Genomic DNA, 21,759 nt, shown 5'->3' on the forward strand with positions numbered 1-21,759 from the left:
CCCCACCACACCCAGCTAATTTTTGTATTTTTAAGTAGAGACAGGGTTTCACTCTATGTTGGCCAGGCTAGTCTCAAAACTCCTAACCTCAGGCTGTCTGCCTGCTTTGGCCTCCCAAAGTGCTGGGATTATAGGTGTGAGACACTGCACCCGGACAAGAAAGATTAGTTCTAAATCTTACAAACTGAAGGTACTGACATGTCGGATGCTTAATGAAAAGTCCCTTGCTTCAAATTAAAATGGGCTTGTGAAATTAAAAAATCTTTCATGTCTGACTTTCACGATCTTTCACAGGACCCCTCTTTGCTTAATCTTTGAGGATTTTTGGAAGATGGTATTGTTGGTTGAGAAAGCTTATTGGAAGATGCTTCAGGTCATTGGTGTAGTTCTTCCTGCTTGTAGTTACTCATTATACTATAAGTACAGGCAGGGACATCTTGTGGTTGAATTCATGTGGTTTTACCATCATCTGAAGCAAGATTGTGTAGTGCCAACAACTTGGGCTTTGGAGTGAGATCCCAGATCCACCTGCATGTAACCTGCAGAACAGCTTTAGACATAACAGGTGCTCACAAAACAGTAGCTTAGAAGGAGAGTGCAGGGTCTGCTTGGGAGAAGTGCGGCATGAGCAAAGTCAGGCAGTCTCACAGCAGCATGAGGTGGCTGCGGGTGTAAAGCTGGGTGCTACTGGAGCAGAATATACTGGCAGGTGAAGGTGATGATGAGGCCAACCCCATAGCACCTCCTCACACCCCACCGGGGCGTAGGGGCTTTCTCCCACTGGGGCCAATGGGCCGTGAGTGGTTTTGAGCATTAATTTAACAAGCTTTGATCATTGTTTTCAATAGGGCATTCTGAAAACAATGGCATGGAGTAGAGTGGCTTTGAAGGGGACAGGACTTGGGCACAGGAGGTCTGAAAGCAGAGACGACAAGGGCTTGCCTTGTAGGGAAGTCAGGGACAGACTGGTGAGATATTTAGGGTGCCCAGCTTGAGAGATGTGATGGCTGGGGACAGAAAGAGAAGCCAGTTAGGTGATGAGGGTTCAGATTTGGCCACATTGGTCTGTAGGACCACTAGGTGGAGCTCTTCAATAGGCGCTTGGATGGATGGTCAATCCTGAAGATTCGGCTGCAGGTGGCAGCCAGGACCTCAAATATGTATGTGCAGGTAGAATTAGAAGAACAGTAGGCCAAAAACAGAGTGCCAGGTGGCCCAGGGGGGACCTAGGGAGCATGAGGTCATAGGAGCTAAGAAAGTAAGTTTGGGGTAGGAGGTAGTGCCCAACAGGGAGGTGCAGGGAGCTGAGCCCTGGTGAACACAGTCCCCTGGCTTGATCACTGAGGAGGCCACAGTGACTCTTTTCTGTAGACAGATGGAGGTCGAGGTCAAGGAGTCCAGTGGTGAATGGAAGACAGGGAAGCAAATTACCCTCAGAAAGTAATTCTTGGATTGAAGTCTTTCCCACCTTCCATAAACACTTTGTGCAATTACTCTAGATGAGGCACTGAAAAATGCTTCGTACCTAATAATTAATCAAACTAGTGTTGCAGAGATGGGGCTTTCACCCTACCAGGGAGACAGACTGAAGACAAATACATCTGTGGCCAGGCTTAATGCCTCACACCTGTAATCCATCCCAGCACCTTGGGAGGCAGAGGTGGGCGGATCGCTTGAGCCCAGGAGTTTGAGACCAGCCTGGGCAACTTGGCAAAACACCATCTCTACCAAAAATGCAAAAAGTAGCTAGTTTCATAACCTGGTCTAAAAATAAATAAATAAAGAGATAAAAATTAAAAGATAACAAGATTTTAAAAAAAGACAAAAAAGACAAATACATTTATGCTGCTAAATTATGGCAAGTGTCGTGCAGGGAAGAGATCAGGGTGCTGCAAGAAGAGCTAATTTAGAGTGGGAGCTCTGCAAGGCTCTCTGGGTTGCAGAGACCTTAGTAAAGACTAAAAGTTAGCTAAAGCAAATCTTCCCTAGTAGAGAAGCAGCATGCTCAGAGGCCTGCATAGGATAGGAAGGACCTGAAAGGCAGTCTGCGCAGCTGGAGGAGGTGGGTGAGGTCAGGGAGCTCTGGGGCCTTGTAGCCTTGCTTTGGGTTTGGGCTTTGCTCCCTAATGCAGTGGAAACCCGTTAGGAGTTGTCTGTTGGTTGGCCGGGCACGGTGGCTCACGCCCATGATCTCAGCACTTTGGGAGGCTGAGGTGGGCGGATCATGAGGTCAGGAGTTCAAGCCCAGCCTGGCCAGCATGGTGAAACCCGGTCTGTACTAAAGATACAAAAGGTTGGCAGGGCATGGTGATGCGCGCCTATAATCTCAGCAACTCAGGAGGCTGAGGCAGGAGAATCGCTTGAACCCGGGAGGCAGGGGTTGCAGTGAGCTGAGATTGCACCATTGCACTCCAGCCTGGCCAACAGGGTGAGATTCCGTCTCAAAAAAAAGAAAAAAGAGTTATCAGTTGGCAAGGGAGCGATAGGGATCATGGTACTTTAAAAAGTTTGTTTTTCTTCCTGGCTGCTGTGTGGAGAATGGATTGGAGGAAAGCCATGGTGTGAATGGAGGGGCCAGATATGAGGCAGTGGTGGTTGTCTGGAGGAGATATGGTAGTGGCCGGGCCCAGGCGGCTGGCAGGCGAGGGAGCGAGGAGTAGATGGATTTGGTAGGTCACATGGAGAACACACCCACAGGCCTGTGCTGTTGAGGTTACAGGTTTCTTATTTGAGCCACTGGGTAGATGGAGAAGGCGCTGTTCACAGAGATGGAGGAAATATATTTATTTTCTCCTTTAAAGTAGAGTATTTGAGTCAAAGAAAGAAAAATAGCATTTGTTGAACATTTTTGGAAAATCTCTTTTTTTTATTGGCCAACGTAGTACATTTGCCTTTTTAGCACACTGATACTTCTTACTATTTCTTTTCCTTTTTATTTTTTTTGAGACAGGGTCTTACTCCATTGCCCAGGCTGGAGTACAGTGGCGCCATCTCGGCTCACTGCAGCCTCCGCCTCTCGGGTTCAAGTGATTCTCCTGCCCCAGCCTCCTGAGTAGCTGGGATTACAGGCTAATTTTTATATTTTTTAGTAGAGATGTGGTTTTGCCGTGTTGGCTAGGCTGGTCTCGAACTCCTGACCTCAAGTGACCCACCCGCCTCGGCTTCCCAAAGTGCTGGGATTACAGGCTGAGCCATGGTGCCTAGTCTTCCTTTAAAGTAAAATAAAAAAATTACTCAATTTATTGTAAAAACAAACTCTTTGGCTTCTGTCCAAATGACTGTGAAAATAGATTTCTCTCAATATCCACCAATATTACCTGTTTCTGTCCATATATGTATTTAAACCCTGTTGAAAGAATTTATTGATACAAATCAATTTTTAAGGGCTTCAGTATAACGGAACCTTTTTCTACCACCCTTTTGGTTTATTTTTCCAAACTAAGCCAGTATAGATTTGAGGTTTAGGGAGAATAGGCACTTCTTTTTAATAAGAATATGGGCTAAAACAGATCTTATGGTTCAAATATTTACAACTTAAGGAGGCAAAGAGATTTGATAGGAAATAGACAAGGTGATGTGTCCCCTGACAGGTACACAAATCAAGAGAATATGACAGGTCCTTGGGAATGATTGTGTCAGTGTTCGCTTCCCATCCTTTTATTCTGAAAGTTCACAGTAGGGGAATGTGAGAACCAAAATGCATATGCTAGGTCAGGGATTGGGACACTTTCTCTGTGGAGAGCCAGAGAATAACTATTTTAGGCTGCGTGAGCCATACGGTCTGTAGGACCACAGCTGAGATAGACAATTTGTAAATGAATGGGCAGAGCGCAACACAGCTACATTTTTGGACACCACAGTTTGCATTTCATGTAATTTTTACCTGTGAAATATTATCTTTCTTTTTTTTTTTTTTTTTAACTTTAACCACTTAAGAGTGTACAATTCTTTTTCTCGGCTTGCAATTCATCACAAACGGGAGGGGGGCCCTGACTTGGTCCTTGGGTGGTAGTTTGCTGACCCATGCTGGAGATAGTGAGCTCATATGGCTGGGCAGTCCCTTCACTCTGAAGAAATGGCTGTGTTTTTCATGATTCCTAGATTTCACATACACAATCTTCCACCATTTCCTTGTGTTTTCCACTGTTTTTTTATTTGAGGCGGAGTGGTGGTTCCAACATTTAATGTACCCCTAATTGTCAGAATCCAACATTCTTGATTATCTTTATGTCAAAAGTGACTAATTTTTATCTAAAATGATTCTTGAAGATTCTTTAAAAGGAACAGTTGAAAAGACAACTGTGACCCCCAGCTACGATGTACTATTACACTTTAACACACCAGCTGCTTCAGAAATGAAGACCAGCACTCCAAGGATGATGGTCGTTGTAGGGGGGCCTCTCATGTGTTATTCGAGGGATGCCTTGCAACACCTTACTCCTTATTTAGAATCTCAAATCTGAATCATTACCTTAATAGGGCTTTTCAGTTATAAGTTACATTTGTGGCTCCTACCTCCCAAGGAGTTCAATTTTAGCTTTGCATTTTTTAACTTAATTACCTTTTCTGTTCCAATCTCCCAGTTTGCTTTCATCCATGTATTATATATAATCACAAGCAAGGAAGACGTCTTTGATAATCCTGAGTTATTTGATGGCCTGGTAATGCCACAGTTTCTTAGGCAGCTTAGAGCTCTTGCTTTTAAGGGCTAGCCCACATTCTCAGTCCAAGGCCGCTCCGCTGTCAACGATCCAATTACCTGAAACGTTTTTATTATCTGCAGGTTTTCTTAAAATTGCCTCTGCAGTGGGGGATTGCCAGATGTCACCCGGAACACACAAACAGCCCCACTACGGGCCCCTGTTCTGTAGAAAGATGCCCAGTCTTGCTTCTGAAGGTTGCTTTTTAAAACCAGAATGAAGGTTGCTTTTTAAAACCAGAATCATCTGGACTGCATTCTGTCTCTTCATTAAGATTAGACTATTCTCAGGAACAAGGGCTGGGAGAGGGCTGCATCTTTTTTGGTCGATAAGAGCCTTTCCTGTTATAATTGAGTCCTCGTGCTGGAATGAATGGTCTTCTCTTTGCAGGTTCAGTGTCTGTGGTCAGATATCAATCATTCGCTTCCCCGACACCGTCAAGCAGATGAATAAATACAAAGTTGTCCTGTCATCTCAAGACAAGGACAAGTCTTTGGTCACCGTGGAGACAGATGCTCATGGATCATTTTGTTTTAAAGCAAAACCAGGGACTTACAAAGTGCAGGTGCGTTGCATTGTTTTAAATTTAAAATGTTTTGAGAAAAAGCAGTGATTTTTAGAAGGGTTATTAGGTTGAATGGGGTTAGAGAAGGAGCATTCCAGTTTCCAACTTCTTGTTTCTAAGTCTTTACAATCCTGCACCAGTAGAGGAGAGTCAGATAGGCATCCAGCTAAAAAATAATGCCATCTGCCTCTCTTTTTTCCAGTCTTGATGTTTATTAGTATCAGGCTGCCAGTCACTCCTCTACCTTCAGGCTTCTGGCTGCTGTAGAATGTCGATGAGTCCAAGAGGACACCAAAAATGAACTCTACTAATGGCAGCTCAAAAATGGCCATAGTGCGTGGCTTCTGGGACCCCAGGCCAAAATGGAGCTTCCCATTTCCTGCTTTGCCTTGACTTCAAGATGGCTAGGCAGGGACCACGCGACTTATCCATTCAAGCAGGCCGAGAACGGGGAGACGGTCTGGCCTGTGGTCTCATCACCATGGTGAAGGCCCAAGCCACAGCTGGCCCAAGCAAGCAAGAGACAGGACAGAGCAGAGGTCAGCCCACCATGCCTTTCAGTGCAGTGGCCCTGCCCTTGGGGAGAGACTGTTTCCGTGGGCTCTCACCCATCAAATCAGCAGCTGCCCTTCCTCCCTGTGGAAGAGCAAATAACACAAAGGGAGAGGGCCGAGAAGGTTCCCTGTTAGACTCTGCTCTCCTCTAGGGCAAAGTGGGGTCCCTCCCTCTGTGGGAAACAGGGTAGGAGATTGCGTTCTCCCTGCTTCCACAGAACAGCGTGGTGTGTGGGTTGACAGCTGCCTTTATTAGATGGTAGCTGGCTTCTTGCGAAGACGTCCACATTGACAAGTCTTTGGAAGCCCTTTCGGAAGCGTGATGGACTTCTCCAAGGAAGGGCAGTGTCGTCTTTACTAGGGATGAAAGATTTGACCGCTGCTACCTTCACCTGTTCCTCCTCTTAGCCCATGAAAGGCACACAGAACAATAGGAGGAAGAAAATGACTTAATTCCACCAAAGTGTCATCCACATAGTGTTGACAGGTTCAGAGCTTATGCTACAAGTGATCTGAAGCCTGGAAAAGTGACTGGGATGTAGTATGGTTTCTAGTATGTAAGTGAGGCGTGTCCGCGTTGCGTGCCTGTGGGGAATTAGGCCAGATAGACTTTTGTTCATACACATGGGTCTGTTGAGGCTAATTTTTCATCTGGGTAGAACTGTGTTTACTTCACACAAGTTATTCGTGGATTTGATGTGATTGTAAAATCGGCCTGGAAACGAACCTTTGGCCTTCAAAATCTCTTTAGCCTTGGTCCCAGATGAATGTTCTAGCGCCCTGTAGGTCAGGGGGAAGATCTCCCCGAATGCAGCCTCTAACGCTCCATCCACGTTTCCGCAGGTGATGGTTCCTGAGGCAGAAACCAGAGCAGGGCTGACGTTGAAACCCCAGACATTTCCTCTTACTGTGACCGACAGGCCGGTGATGGATGTGGCCTTTGTACAGTTCTTGGCATCAGTTTCTGGGAAAGTCTCTTGTTTGGGTAAGATATCACTGGAAAGTAAGAACACTTAGTTTCAAAGAAGTCAGCTGGTAGGAGTGGGATTTGGGAAACTTTTCCTTTTGCCTTTGTTGTTTGCTACTGATCACCTGCGTGCGAGGGAGGCTTCTTGGAGTCAAGTGGGTGCATGTTAGCTTGAAAGAAGCACTCCGTCCGCCTCCGGCCACTGCCTCTTAGGAGCTCAGCAGTAGCAAGAAGCTATTACATAGGGTTAGGATTCGAACCTGTGCTGAAGCCTTATGAGGGGTCACATGGGGCCCTCCCTTCTTTTCCCTGCAGACACCTGCGGTGACTTGCTGGTGACTCTGCAGTCCCTGAGCCGCCAGGGTGAGAAGCGGAGCCTCCAGCTCTCCGGCAAGGTCAACGCCATGACTTTCACCTTTGACAACATGCTCCCTGGAAAATACAAAAGTAAGAATTGGAATGCAACATCCTGTGGCCCTCACACACTTCTTGTCTTTGTAAACTTTCTAAAACTCAGGTCTCAAATTGTATCACGACCATGTACCTTTCCTTGCTTTAAGTCGTCTTTGCCTCGTGACCTTGACGGCATTATTTAGCGTTGGACAAGCATGGAGGAGTCCAGGCCCTGAGCTGACCGCCACCTTGTCAGCACAGCCCACTGGCTGCTTCTGTTAAGGGAGGGTGCCCCGACGTATGGCATTTTATTTCTAAAGGCCAGAAAAAGGAGTGTGAAATAGTTCCACTGATGTGTTCTACTAACTTAGCAGTACTGGTGCTGAGTACTGGCCATGGCAAGGTACTTGACCTCCCCGAAACTCAGTTTTCCCATCTGTAAAATAGACGTAATAGAACCTTTCTGCAGAATATAAGACTAAAAGAAGTAAAGTTTATAAAGCCCGTTGTGCAGAGAGCCAGCTAAGTAGTTGGTGCCCACAAATGTTACTTCCCTTTTCCTTGCCCTTCTTAAGAAGCCACTTCTTGCCTGTATTTCTGCTTTTTCAGAAATCAGCTTGGGGCTGCTGGCAGTGGATAGCTTATAAAACAGACTGCTTTTCTGGAATTATATTAATATTTTCTGTTATGGCAGGGCTTGGCAGACTACAAAAACTGCCTTTTTTATAAGCATAGTTTCCTTAGAATACAGCCTTGCCCATTTGTTTATGGATTCTCTATGGCTGCTCGTGTGTAACAGTGGCCAAGTCGAGTGGTTGAGGCTGACAAAGCATGTGGCCTGCAAAACTGAAAAGAGTTGCAGAAAAAGTTTGTGGATCCCTGAATACCTTACTTGCAGCCTGATCTTACAGGCCCCATTAGATTTCTTTCTTGATGTAATGGACATTGGTTCGAGTTTTTATTTCTTTTTTTTTTTGAAATTTAGCCTTGCTCTGTCACCCAGGCCTGAGTGTGGTGGCGTGACCTTGGCTCACTGCAACCTCTCCGCCTTCTGGGTGCAGGAGATTCTCTTGCCTCAGCTTCCCAAGTAGCTGGGATTACAGGCATGCACCACCATGCCTGGATAACTTTTGTATTTTTAGTAGAGATGGGGTTTTGCTATGTTGGTCAGACTGGTCTTGAACTCCTGGCTTCAAGCCATCCAACTGCCTCGGCCTCCCAGAGTGCTGGGATTATAGGCGTGAGCCACCACGCTCGACTCCAGGTTTTCTTTAGCAGTAATTTATTCCAAATACTGCTAGTTATAAATATATGTATGTGTATATTTCTATCTTTATGTCTACATACACACCTGCTTTTTAAAATTAGTTAATTCATGATCATTGTTTCTGGTGGCGTGCAGGGAGGTGGTGTGCTCCACGCCCACGTGTCCGTTTTTGGTGTTTGCTTTTGCAGTAAGCATCATGCATGAGGATTGGTGCTGGAAGAACAAGAGCCTGGAGGTGGAAGTGCTGGAGGATGACGTGTCTGCAGTTGAGTTCAGGCAGACGGGCTACGTGCTGAGATGTTCCCTGTCTCACGCCATCACTCTGGTATGTACGGCTTATGGAGTCTCTTATTTGGAAAAACGCTCGCCTTGTGGATGTCAAGAAAGACTAACATCCCAGGCATATTGTCAACGTAGGCAAGTCAGATTTCCTTTTCTGCCTCTCCACTCGCCCACCTGTTACGCAACGCATAATCAGGAAGCATTTATACTCTCTCAGTGGAAGGACCCCTGTATTTAGGAGGTTTCCTTGTCCTGGCCGTATGCTAAATCTGACTGGTGATTCGGGGTGGCCTTTGGTACAGTGCAGAGCACACTGGCTTTATATTATTAGGAATAATAGCTTTGGGTAAATTCATTTGCTGCTTCTCAGCCTCAGTTTTCACCGAAAATTGAGATCTTAATACCTACTTCTCAGGGTTATGGCAGGGCTTAAGTGAACCCTCTTAGGTATCAAAGTGTCCTTGGTGTACACCGCTCTGTACTGCCAAGTGAATTTCTCTGATATATATATATATATATATATATATTTTTTTTTTTTTTTTTTGAGATGGAGTCTTGCTCTGTTGCCCAGGCTGGAGTGCAGTGGCACAATCTCGGCTCACTGAAACCTCCTTCTCCTGGGTTCAAGCGATTCTCCTGCCTCAGCCTCCCGAGTAGCTGGGACTAGAGGTGCGTGCCACCATGCCCAGCTAATTTTTTTTTTTTTTTTTGTATTTTTGTTAGAGACAGAGTTCCACCATGTTGGCCAGACTGGTCTTAAAACTCCTGACCTCAGGGGATCCACCCGTGTTGGCCTCGCAGAGTGCTAGGATTACAGGCGTGAGCCATTGTGCCCCACCTTCTCTGGTGTATTTATTCCAGCACAGGGGAAGAAGCTGTAAACAGGATCTTAGCTTCTTGTTGACTGTGGTCTCTGTGGCCTGAAAGGCAGTGTGAAATGGGTTTCAGGAGCACCTCTGTAGATGCCTTCGTGAATTTCTATAATGTTTTGATGTTGAGCGGCGGCAGATGTCGTCGTCAGGTCTTAGTTTCTCTGTAGAGAAACTAGAAGAATTGGAACTGGTGTTTCATGTGCCAGCTTACTCCCCTAACTGCTTAATTACAAAAGCTCGACAGGTCGATTTGTTATAGGAGATCGATTAATATCCAGTTCATAATAAGTGATAGATATTTAGGAAACCTTTCCCTTCCAGCAGTGGAGTGGATTTCCAGCTCTCTTGTAATAAGATCCTTTTTTTTTTTTTTTTTTTTGACACTTCTTAACCCCTTCTTTATCTCCTCCCACTGTCCCCTTACTCGCCGGGCCCCAGCCACAGTGGTCCTCTGCAGTCCCACACCAAGCTCACTCCCTCCTCGGGGCCTTTGCACATACTCTCCCCTCTGCCTGGAGTGCTGTGTCTTCTCCAGAAACACTTCTCCCTCTCCTCTTCCCCTCCCCTCCTCTTCCCCTCCCCTCCTCTTCCCTCCCCTCTTCCCCTCTCCTCCTGTTCCCTCCCCTCTTCTCCTCTTCCCTCCCCTCTTCCCCTTTCCTCTTCCCCTCCCCTCCTCATCCCTCCCCTCTTTCCCCTCTTCCCCTCCCCTCCTCTTCCCTCTCCTTTCTCCCCCTTCTCTCCCCTCCCCTCTCCTCTCCCCCTTCTCTCCCCTCCCCTCTCCTCTCCCCCTTCTCTCCCCTCCCCTCTCCTCTCCCCCTTCTGTCCCCTCCCCTCTCCTCTCCCCCCTTCTCTCCCCTCCCCTCTCCTCTCCCCCTTCCCTCTCCTCTCCTCCTTCTCTCTCCCTTCCCTCTCCTCTACCCCTTCTCTCCCCTTCCCTCTCTTCTCCCCCCTTTTCTCCACTCCCCTCTCCTCTCTCCCCTCTCCCCTCCTCCTCCTCTCTTGTGAAGAGGTGCCTTGTGTGGTCGGTGCGCTGCATCACGTGGTCCCCAGGTGGAGGCCCTGGGTCATGCAGAGCCACAGAAAATGCTTAGTGAGGAGGCTGTGGGGGTCCAGTCAAGTGGGCTCTCCAGCTGCAGGGCTGGGGGTGTGAGCCAGGTGAGGACCTGTGTAGAGAGGAGGGCGTGTGCAAGGAGTGGGGCCAGGAGCGGGACTGGACACTGCTGGCTCCACACAGGGGCCCAGCAGGGAGCTCGTATGCTGCTCGTGCCTGAAGCAGACGCTGCACAAGCTGGAGGCCATGATGCGCATCCTGCAGGCAGAGACCACCGCGGGCACCGTGATGCCCACCGCCATCGGAGACAGCATCCTCAACATCACAGGTGCCGCGGCCTGTGCCCCATGCCACCTGTCCGCCCCACGTGGCCCGTCTGCCCCATGCTGCCCTTTCCTCTGCCTCCCTCCTCCCCACAACCGCCTCACCTTTGCCCCATCCCATCTTTGTCCCCCTTCCCTCCCCCCAATTCCCATCCTCATCCCCCTCCCCCAATTCCCATCCTCATCCCTCTCCCCCAATTCCCATCCTTATCCCCCTCCCCCAATTCCCATCCTTATCCCCCTCCCCCAATTCCCATTCTCCTCCCCCTCCCCCTTCCCTATTACCTTTTCTCCATCTCTCTCCCCTTTTCTCCATTTCCCCCCATCCTCCCCGTCCTTTTGTCCATTCCCCTCATCTTTCTTATCCCCCTTATTCTCCTTCCCCTCCCTTATTCCCCTTCCCCTCCCTTATCCCCCTTCCCCTCCCTTTCCCCCTGCTCCTCCTCTTCTCCCCTTTCTCTTTTCTCTACCCTTTTCCTTCCTTTTTCCTCCCTCTCCCCATCATCCCCCTCATCTTCATCCTCATCCCCATCCCCTTCCCCCTCCCCCTCCAGCACTCTCTCTCCAGCTTCCCCCTTCCTTCTGCCTGCGCCTCGCTCTCTGCCCCCTCAGGTTCCCCCTTTCTCTCAGCCCCCACCCTCCGGCTCCCCCTTTTTGCCTGCCCCCACCCTCCCTCTGCCTCCCTGTCTCTGCACTGACCTCACGCCTGTCTGCAGGAGACCTCATCCACCTGGCCAGCTCAGATGTGCGGGCACCACAGCCCTCAGAGCTGGGAGCCGAGTCACCATCGCGGATGGTGGCGTCCCAGGCCTACAACCTGACCTCTGCCCTCATGCGCATCCTCACACGCTCCCGCGTGCTCAACAAGGAGCACCTGACGCTGGCAGGCGAGGAGATCGTGGCCCAGGGCAAGCGCTCGGACCCGCGGAGCCTGCTGTGCTATGGCGGCGCCCCAGGGTCTGGCTGCCACTTCTCCATCCCCTAGGCTTTCAGCAGGGCCCTGGCCAACCTCAGTGACGTGGTGCAGCTCATCTTTCTGGTGGACTCCAATCCCTTTCCCTTTGGCTATATCAGCAACTACACCGTCTCCACCAAGGTGGCCTCGATGGCGTTCCAGACACGGGCCGGCGCCCAGATCCCCATCGAGCGGCTGGCCTCAGAGCGCGCCATAACCGTGAAGGTGCCCAACAACTCGGACTGGGCTGCCCGGGGCCACCGCAGCTCCGCCAACTCCGTTGTGGTCCAGCCCCAGGCCTCCGTCGGTGCTGTGGTCACCCTGGACAGCAGCAACCCTGCGGCCGTGCTGCATCTGCAGCTCAACTATATGCTGCTGGACGGTGCGTGCAGTGGGTGGGGCACACGCGGCCCCCTGGCCTTGTTCTTGGGGGGAAGGCCTTTCTCGTAGGGCTTCCATGGGTGTCTCTGGTGAAATTTGCTTTCTGTTTCATGGGCTGCTGGGGGCCTGGCCGGAGAGGAGCTGGGGGCCACGGAGAAGCAGGTGCCAGCTCTGGTGCAGAGGCTCCTATGGCCTTTCAGGCCCGTGGCAGAGGGTGGGCTCAGGAGGGCCATTGTGGGTGTCCCCCGGGTGGTTGAGCTTCCCGGCAGGCGTGTGACCTGTGCGTTCTGCCCCAGGCCGCTACCTGTCTGAGGAATCCGAGCCCTACCTGGCAGTCTATCTGCACTCGGAGCCCCGGCCCAATGAGCACAACTGCTCGGCTAGCAGGAGGATCCACCCAGAGTCACTCCAGGGTGCCGACCACCGGCCCTACACCTTCTTCATTTCCCCGGGGTGAGCTCTGCGGGCCGGCCTGGCAGGGCAGGGCAGGGCATCATGGGTCAGCATTGCCCGGGTTACTGGCCCTATGGGGACGGCAGGCAGCGAGGGGACTGGACCGGGTATGGGCTCTGGGACTCTGACATCCAACCTGGCGGAGCCTGGGCTCATGTCCACTGCCCCTTCCCTGCCCAGGAGCAGAGACCCAGCGGGGAGTTACCATCTGAACCTCTCCAGCCACTTCCGCTGGTCGGCACTGGAGGTGTCCGTGGGCCTGTACACGTCCCTGTGCCAGTACTTCAGCGAGGAGGACATGGTGTGGCGGACAGAGGGGCTGCTGCCCCTGGAGGAGACCTCGCCCCGCCAGGCCGTCTGCCTCACCCGTCACCTCACCGCCTTCGGCGCCAGCCTCATCGTGCCCCCAAGCCATGTCCGCTTTGTCTTTCCTGTGAGTGACCCTGTGCTCCTGGGAGCCTCTGCAGAGTTGAGGAGGGTCTGGGTGGGCTCGGCTCTATCCTGAGAAGGCACAGCTTGCACGTGACCTCCTGGGCCTGGCGGCTGTGTCCTCACAGGAGCCGACAGCGGATGTAAACTATATCGTCATGCTGACATGTGCTGTGTGCCTGGTGACCTACATGGTCATGGCCGCCATCCTGCACAAGCTGGACCAGTTGGATGCCAGCCGGGGCCGCGCCATCCCCTTCTGTGGGCAGCGGGGCCGCTTCAAGTACGAGATCCTCGTCAAGACAGGCTGGGGCCGGGGCTCAGGTGGGGCGCAGCGGGGTGGCAGGGCCTCCCCTGCTCTCACTGGCTGTGCTGGTTGCACCCTCTGGGAGTGAGTCTCGTCGCAGGCGTCAGAACAAGGCAGTTTTTGCAGTGCTGTGTGAAGGGCTGGTGTGTTCATCCTGGGAATGACCTCGTGAGCACTCACTGTCCCTGAGGACTAGGACAGCTCCTAGCTGGAAGTAGGTGCCAGTCAGTCAGGGTGGGCAGCCCACGTTCTGCACAGTAGCGTGGCCCCACAAGTGACGTGAGCATCGCTACCACTGTGGGAGACCGTGCATCCACCCGTGATCCTGACTGCATAGCTCGTCTCTCAGACGGAGGCGCCAGCACCCTCCCCCTGGCTGTTTCTTCAATACCTCCATTTTCCTTTCATTGGAATTGCCCTTCTGGCATTCCCTTTTTGTTTTCGTTTTTCTTTTTTTGGAGACGGAGTCTCGCTCTGTTGCCCAGGCTGGAGTGCAATGGCGTGCTCTTGGCTCACAGCAACTTCCAGCTCCTGGGTTTAAGCGATTCCCCTTAAGCGATTCTCCTGAGTAGCTGGGAGTACAGGTGCACGCCACCACACCCAGTTAATTTTTCACCATGTCGGCCAGGCGAACTCCTGACCTCAGGTGATCCGCCTGCCTCGGCCTGCCAGAGTGCTGGGATGACAGGTGTGAGCCACCACACCTGGCCGTGTTCCCATTTTTTATTTACGTGCTGCTTTCATCTTCATTTCCCAGTTCTTTCTTTTGATTACCTACTTTTAAAAACTGTCGGCTGGGCACGGTGGCTCACACCTGTAATCCGAGCACTTTGGGAGGCCGAGGCAGGCAAATCACGGGGTCAGGAGATCGAGACCATCCTGGCTAACGGTGAAACCCTGTCTCTACTAAAAAATACAAAAAAATTAGCCCGGCGTGGTGGCAGGCGCCTGTAGTCCCAGCTCCTCGGGAGACTGAGGCAGGAGAATGGCGTGAACCCGGGAGGCGGAGCTTGCAGTGAGCTGAGATTGCGCCACTGCACTCCAGCCTGGGTGACACAGCAAGACTCCATCTCAAAAAAAAAGAAAAGAAAAAAAATACTGTCACCTGGGTCTGTCACTGGGAGAGGAGGTGACACAGCTTCACGTTTTGCAGTCTGTGCATGAACTGAGGGATGGGTGTGTGGTGCGGGTCACCGGTTGTGGCGTGACTGAGGCGTGGACAGGTGTGCAGTGCGGGTCACTGGTTGTGGTGTGGACTGAGGCGTGTGCAGCCATGTTTGCATGTCACAAGTTACAGTTCTTTCCATGTAACTTAATCACGTCCTTGAGGTCCTGCTGTTTATTGGACAAATTGCAGTAACCGCAGCTCCTCGTGTATGGCAGAGCCGTGCAAAGCCGGGACTGCCTGTGTGGCTCCTTGAGTGCGCGGAGGCCAAAGCTGAGATGACTTGCCTGGGATGCCACACGTGTTGGGCAGCAGACCGAGCCTCCCACCCCTCCCTCTTGCCCTCCAGGTACCACGGCCCACGTGGGCATCATGCTGTATGGGGTGGACAGCCGGAGCAGCCACTGGCACCTGGACGGCGACAGAGCCTTCCACCGCAACAGCCTGGACATCTTCCGGATCGCCACCCGCACAGCCTGGGTAGCGTGTGGAAGATCCGAGTGTGGCACGACAACAAAGGTCTGTGCGGACCCTGCCAAGCTCTGCCCCTCTGCCCCCGCATTGGGGTGCCCTGCGAGCCTGACCTCCCCCCCGCGCCTCTGCAGGGCTCAGCCCTGCCTGGTTCCTGCAGCACATCATCGTCAGGGACCTGCAGACGGCACACAGCACCTTCTTCCTGGTCAATGACTGGCTTTCGGTGGAGACGGAGGCCAACGGGGGCCTGGTGGAGAAGGAGATGCTGGCCGCGAGTAAGGCCTCGTTCCATGTTCCCACTCCGTGGGAGGTTGGGCAGGGTGGTCCTGCCCCGTGGCCTCCTGCAGTGCGGCCCTCCCTGCCTTCCAGGCGACGCAGCCCTGTTGCGCTTCCGGTGCCTGCTGGTGGCTGAGCTGCAGCGCGGCTTCTTTGACAAGCACATCTGGCTCTCCATATGGGACCGGCTGCCTCGTAGCTGTTTCACTCGCATCCAGAGGGCCACCTGCTGCGTTCTTCTCATCTGCCTCTTCCTGGGCGCCAATGCCGTGTGGTACGGGGCTGTTGGTGACTCTGCCTACAGGTGGGTGTCGTAGGGGTCGGGACAGCCTCTTCCTGCCCAGCCCTTCCTGCCCCTCAGCCTCACCTGTGTGGCCTCCTCTCCTCCACACAGCACGGGGCGTGTGTCCAGGCTGAGCCCACTGAGCGTCGACACAGTCGCTGTTGGCCTGGTGTCCAGCGTGGTTGTCTATCCCGTCTACCTGGCCATCCTCTTTCTCTTCTGGATGTCCCGGAGCAAGGTGGGCTGGGGCTGGGGACCCGGGAGTAGTGGGAATGGAGCCTGGGCCTTGGCACCATGCCCAGGGCCGCCACTTTCCAGTGCTGCAGCCAGAGGGAAAGGCGTCCACCAAAGGCTGCTCGGGAAGGGTCAACACACTTGAGCAGCCTTAGCTAGACTGACCAGGGAGAAAGAGAGAAGACTCAGAAGCCAGAATCGTGAAAGAACGAGGGCACTTTGCTAAGCAGACACCACGGACAACTGCACAGCAGCACGCCAGATAACTCAGAAGAAGCAAGCACGCGGCTGTGCACGCTTCCGAAATGCACTCCAGAAGAAAATCTCAGTACATCTATAGCAAGTGAAGAGGCCGAGTTAGTCCCTTAGAAACCTCCCAGTGGCCGGGCCGGGTGTGGTGGCTCACGCCTGTAATCCCAACACTTCAGGAGGCCGAGGTGGGCGGATCTGAGTCCAGGAGTCTGAGACCAGCCTGGGCAACATAGCAAGACCCCATCTATATAAAACATTAAAAAGGGCCAGGCACGGTGGCTCACGCCTGTAATCCCAACACTTTGGGAGGCCGAGGCGGGCAGATCACTTGAGGTCAGGAGTTCGAGACCAGCCTGGCCAACACAATGAAACCCCGTCTCTACTACAAATAGAAAAACTTAGCTGGGCATGGTGGCGGGTGCCTGTAGTCCCAGCTACTCGAGAGGCTGAGGCAGGAGAATGGCATGAACCCAGGAGGCGGAGCTTGCAGTGAGCCGAGATTGCGCCACTGCACTCCATCCTGGGCAACGGAGCAAGACTCCGTCTCCAAAAAAAAAAAAAAAAAAAAAAAGTCCCACAAAGAAAAGCCCAGGCTCAGAGCCTTCACGATAGAATTTTTCTAAGCAGTTCAGGAAGAATTCACACCAATCCTTCACAGCCTCTTTCCAAGAATACAGCAGATGGGAACTCTTCCCATTCATACGGAAACGGTAGGCCGCACCCCTTAGGAATACACATGTGGGGTCCTCAAGAGGTTACATGCAAACTAACCCCAGCAGCACACAGAGAAGGCGCATAAGCCACGACCAGGAGGGGTTGCTCCCGAGTCCGTGGCAGGAACCAGAGGCCACATGTGGCTGCTTATATTTAAGTTAATTAAAATGGAACGATGGCTGGGCGTGGTGGCTCACACCTGTAATCCCAGCACTTTGGGAGGCCGAGGCGGGCAGATCACTTGAGGTCAGGAGTTCCAAGACCAGCCTGGCCAACACAGTGAAACCCCGTCTCTACTAAAAATACAAAAAATTAGCTGGGCATCGTGGCAGGCCCCTGTAATCCCAGCTACTCGGGAGGCTGAGCCAGGACAATCGCCTGAACGCGGGAGGTGGAGGTTGCAGTGAGCTGAGATTGTGCCAGTGCACTCCAGCCTGGGTGACAGAGCGAGACTCCATCTAAAAAAAAAAAAAATGAAATTTAAAACTCTGTTCCTTAGCTGCACCAGTCTGCTGTCAAGTGTTCAGTGGCACACGTCGTGAGCGGCTGCCATCACGGACGGTGCACATGTCCCATATATCCAGCATTCTAGAACATTCTGTCAGATGGCACCGGGCTCTGCCCTGTCTGCTGAGGAGGTGGCTTCTCATCCCTGTCCTGAGCAGGTCTGAGCTGCCGCCCGCTGATCACTGCCCTCGTCCTGCAGGTGGCTGGGAGCCCGAGCCCCACACCTGCCGGGCAGCAGGTGCTGGACATTGAAAGCTGCCTGGACTCGTCCATGCTGGACAGCTCCTTCCTCACGTTCTCAGGCCTCCATGCTGAGATGAGGGCTCTACTGGGGGTCCTGGGCTGGGCTGGGGGTCCTGCCGCCTTGGCGCAGCTTGAACTCAAGACACTGTGCACCTCTTAGCAGGCCTTTGCTGGACAGATGAAGAGTGACTTGTTTCTGGATGATTCTAAGAGGTGGGTTCCCTAGAGAAACCTCGAGCCCTGGTGCAGGTCACTGTGTCTGGGGTGCCGGGGGTGTGCGGGCTGCGTGTCCCAGCTGGGTGTCTGTGGCTCCATGTGGTCACACCACCTGGGAGCAGGTTTGCTCGGAAGCCCAGGGTGTCTGTGCGTGACTGCACGGGGATGGGGTGTGTGTGTGACACATCCCCTGGTACCTTGCTGACACGTGCCACCTGCAGTCTGGTGTGCTGGCCCTCCAGCGAGGGAACCCAGTTGGCCGGATCTGCTCAGTGACCCGTCCATTGTGGGAAGCAATCTGCGGCACAACCCCCACTTACTGGGTCTCTCCTTTTACAACCAACACAACCGAAATCTAGGGCTTTTTTTTTTTTTTTTTTTTTGTGACAGAGTCTCATTCCATTCTGCCACCCAGGCTGGAGTCCAATGGTACGATCTCGGCTCACTGCAACCTCTGCCTCCCGGGTTCAAGGGATTGTCCCGCCTCAGCCTCCTGAGTAGCTGGGATTACAGGCGAGTGCCACCATGCCTGGCTAATTTTTGTATTTTTAGTAGAGACGGGGTTTCACCATGTTGGTCAGGCTGGTCTCGAACTCCTAACCTCGTGATCCGCCTGCCTCAGCTTCCCAAAGTGCTGGGATTACAGGCGTGAGCCACCATGCCCAGCCAAATCTAGGGCTGGAACATGGCTGCAGCATATAAATAGAATTGAATTCCATCGTTTTGTTAACCCTGTTTTTTGTTTGTTTGTAGTTGTTGCTGTTTTTGAGACAGAGTCTCGCTCTGTCGCCTAGGCTGGAGTGCAGTGGTGCAATCTCGGCTCACGGCAGACTCTGCCTCCCGGGTTCAAACTATTCTCCTGCCTCAGCCTCCCAAGTAGATGGGACTACAGGCGCCTACCACCACACCCGGCTAATTTTTGTATTTTGTTAGAGACAGGGTTTCACCATATTGACCAGGCTGGTCTGGAACTCCTGACCTTGTGATCCGCCCACCTCGGCCTCCCAAAGTGCTGGGATTACAGGCGTGAGCCACCACACCCAGCCCCTGTTTTGTTTTTGTTTTGCTTGTTTCTTAGGGTTGTTTTTCTATTTATGGTAAAGGCATTGGCTTTCCATTTGTAGCATCAATCGAATATTTCCTGTTAACAATAACCTTATGTCATAGTAAATGGTAAAGGGATTTAAAGCAGTGGTTTTCAGCTGCCAGAGGCCTGAGTGAGTTTGGGCACACTCTGTGTGATCGGGCAGAAGGCCTGTGGGAAGTTTAGCCGAGGACAGGGCCAGGAAAGGTGATGGACAGTGGGGGTCTGTCCTGGTCACCAGGCCCCTGGGTCCTGCCCACCTGCTTGGAGCTCCCCACCCATCACACATGATGCTGCCAAGCCCTCTGGGTATTGTGGGCAAATACCTTAGGAGAGAAGCTGATGAACTTTGTTTCTTGAAATGCACAGATTCCTTGGACATCCCTGAGAGATCAATCATGAAAGTCAACTTGGTTTTCTCCCCCTCATTTGGGTTCAGAATTTAAAGTCCACACACACAGGCAGTAAGATGATATAGATAAGGACATCATCACTCGGTTTCGGATGTTAAAATGTCTAGGTGGGTTAGGGGTGATTTGAGATCACACAACCTTGTGGCACAAAGAGGAATTCCCAGGCCAGAGGGAGACATTTTATTGCCATGTTATGATCTTATCATTGAGTTGAAAGGCAATCTTGTTTCATTTTGGATTCTTTCTTATGTTTATGTCTTATAAGGGCACTTTGAATTTCCAAGCAAATAATAATTTTGAATTAGCTTTTAATCATTGACTTCTAGCACAGTTATATGATCAGAAACATGCTGTGTGATTGGATTGCTCTCAAACATATTGAGATTTGCTGGAACAAAATAAGTCAGGTTAATTTTTGTAAATGTACCACGCATGCTTAAAATGAATGTATGTACATTTGTTCCTGAGATACAGGTTGATGGGCGGATGGCTACATGGATGTGATGGAGATGGTTTACTATCGGGACCTTCCGCATCCTGCTGATGTTTTGTTGCTTAAGATATGAATGGCTGAGCGGAGGCTGTAAACCCTGGCACTCTGCTTGGGTATGAGGTTCTTCCTGCCATCCTGCCATCATTTGTTTTTTATGTTTTGTCGCCAAAAGTGACCTTGAGGAACCCTGGGAGCTCAGGAAGGAAGGAGCGCCCAGAAGCAGGGACAGGGAGCTGGTTGGGGAGGACCAGAAATCAGGTTTGTGAAGGTTCCAGAGAGGACCTGGCCTTGGGAGGAGCGTGGGGGACTGAGATGGGGGAGGGGTCATTGGAATGATGCGGGCGCTACTTGGAATGTCCATTGTGAGGCACCACCGGGGTCATCAGGGATTGGTGGAGAGGGAGTATGAAGCCCCAGGGTTGCTAAGGGAGGGCCCAGACCGAAGAAGGTTTGGTGGAAAGCAGAACCTTAGTCTCCCTCTAATTGCTCCTAAGCCTCACGCTCCCTTGCCCCGCGTGTCCTGTTGCTTCCCTGATCTTCTCCGTGACCTGTAGCTAAGCCTTCCACCAGCGCTTGAGTACTTAATTTGAACCAGATCCTTTCCCAGACCCTTTCTTCTTCTCCTCCTCCTCCTCCACCTCCTCCAGGTGCCCAACAGCCCCCTTCTCCTCCTTTCCCTTCCCTTACTTCCCCCCTTCCCCTCCCCTTCCCCTTCCCCTCCCCTTCCCCTCCCCCTCCCCTCCCCCTCCCCAACTCAGATCCGCCCCGGTCCCCGTTCCCTTCCCTCCCCCCTGCCCTAAGCCACCTCCACCTCTGTCCTGGCCGCCTCAGGGCGCCTGAAAGGACCAGGACATGCGGGTGCGGTGGCTGCTCTTTTGGCTCCTCTTTTGGCTCCTGCTGGCATTTATCAGCCATCAGTCCACCTGTGTGAGTGGACGGGTGCTGTGGCTGCTCTTTCGGCTCCTCTTTTGGCTCCTGCTGGGATTTATCAGCCATCAGTCCACCTGTGTGAGTAGACGCTGGACCCGCGGGGTTTCTTCCTTTTTACTGGGCTGTGTCACGCGGCATGAAATGACACAGCTCAGGCCTGTAATCCCAGCACTTTAGGGGGCCGAGGTGGGCAGATCACTTGAGTCCAGGAGTTGAAGACTAGCCAGGGCATCATAGCAAAACCCCATCTCTACAAAAAATTCCAAAAAAGATTAGTCGGGCCTGGTGGTGCGTACCTGTTATCCCAGTTACTGGAGAGGCTGAGGTGGGAGGATCGCTTGGGCCCAGGAGCTGGCCGTTGCAGTGAGCCGAGATGGCCCCGCTGCACTCTTGTCTCTAACAAACAAAACGGACCAAAACAAAGTGAATTGTCATTTGATTTGTGTCATCTGGTTTGATGACTTTTTTTTTTTTTTTTTTTTAAGCCAGAGCTGGAGTGCAGTGGCAAGATCTCGGCTCACTGCAACCTCCGCTTCCGAGGTTCAAGCAATTGTCCTGCCTCAGCCTCCTGAGTAGCTCTGATTACAACGCCTGGCTAATTTCTGTATTTTTAGTAGAGACGGGGTTTCACCATGTTCGCCAGGATAGTCTCCATCTCTTGACCTCGTGATCCGCCTGCCTCGGCCTCCCAGTGCTGGGATTACAGGCGTGAGCCACCGCGCCTGGCCAAACTATATAACCTTAAGTGTAAGTTTACTAACTTTGGAAAGTACATACACCAGCATAAACCAACCCCCTTTCAAGATCTACATTATTTTATTTATTTATTTTTTTTTTGACACAGTTTCTCCCTTGTTGCCGAGGCTGGAGTGCAATGGGGCAGTATCAGCTCACCGCAACCTCTGCTTCCCAGATTCGAGCGATTCTCCTGCCTCAGCCTCCCGAGTGGCTGGGATTACAGACATGTGCCACCACT

The 21,759-nt window shown here is 51.9% G+C and overlaps 1 protein-coding gene across 1 annotated transcript; it reads left to right on the forward strand.

Annotated features, from left to right (window-relative positions):
• The first annotated feature begins 7,101 nt into the window (after nucleotides 1-7,101).
• LOC129394308 (polycystin-1-like) lies at nucleotides 7,102-20,882 on the forward strand. Its single transcript, XM_055100286.2, is given in 14 exon segments — nucleotides 7,102-7,233; nucleotides 8,635-8,771; nucleotides 10,835-10,979; nucleotides 12,049-12,311; nucleotides 12,607-12,763; nucleotides 12,944-13,196; nucleotides 13,321-13,516; nucleotides 15,014-15,127; nucleotides 15,130-15,183; nucleotides 15,270-15,413; nucleotides 15,508-15,718; nucleotides 15,809-15,935; nucleotides 17,604-17,732; nucleotides 17,734-20,882. Coding segments are annotated over 13 exon segments (1,917 nt in total). The 5' UTR covers nucleotides 7,102-7,233; nucleotides 8,635-8,743; the 3' UTR covers nucleotides 17,830-20,882.
• The last annotated feature ends 877 nt before the right edge of the window (nucleotides 20,883-21,759 follow it).

This window comes from Pan paniscus, chromosome 18 (assembly GCF_029289425.2).
Source record: "Pan paniscus chromosome 18, NHGRI_mPanPan1-v2.0_pri, whole genome shotgun sequence".
Lineage (NCBI taxonomy): Eukaryota > Metazoa > Chordata > Mammalia > Primates > Hominidae > Pan > Pan paniscus.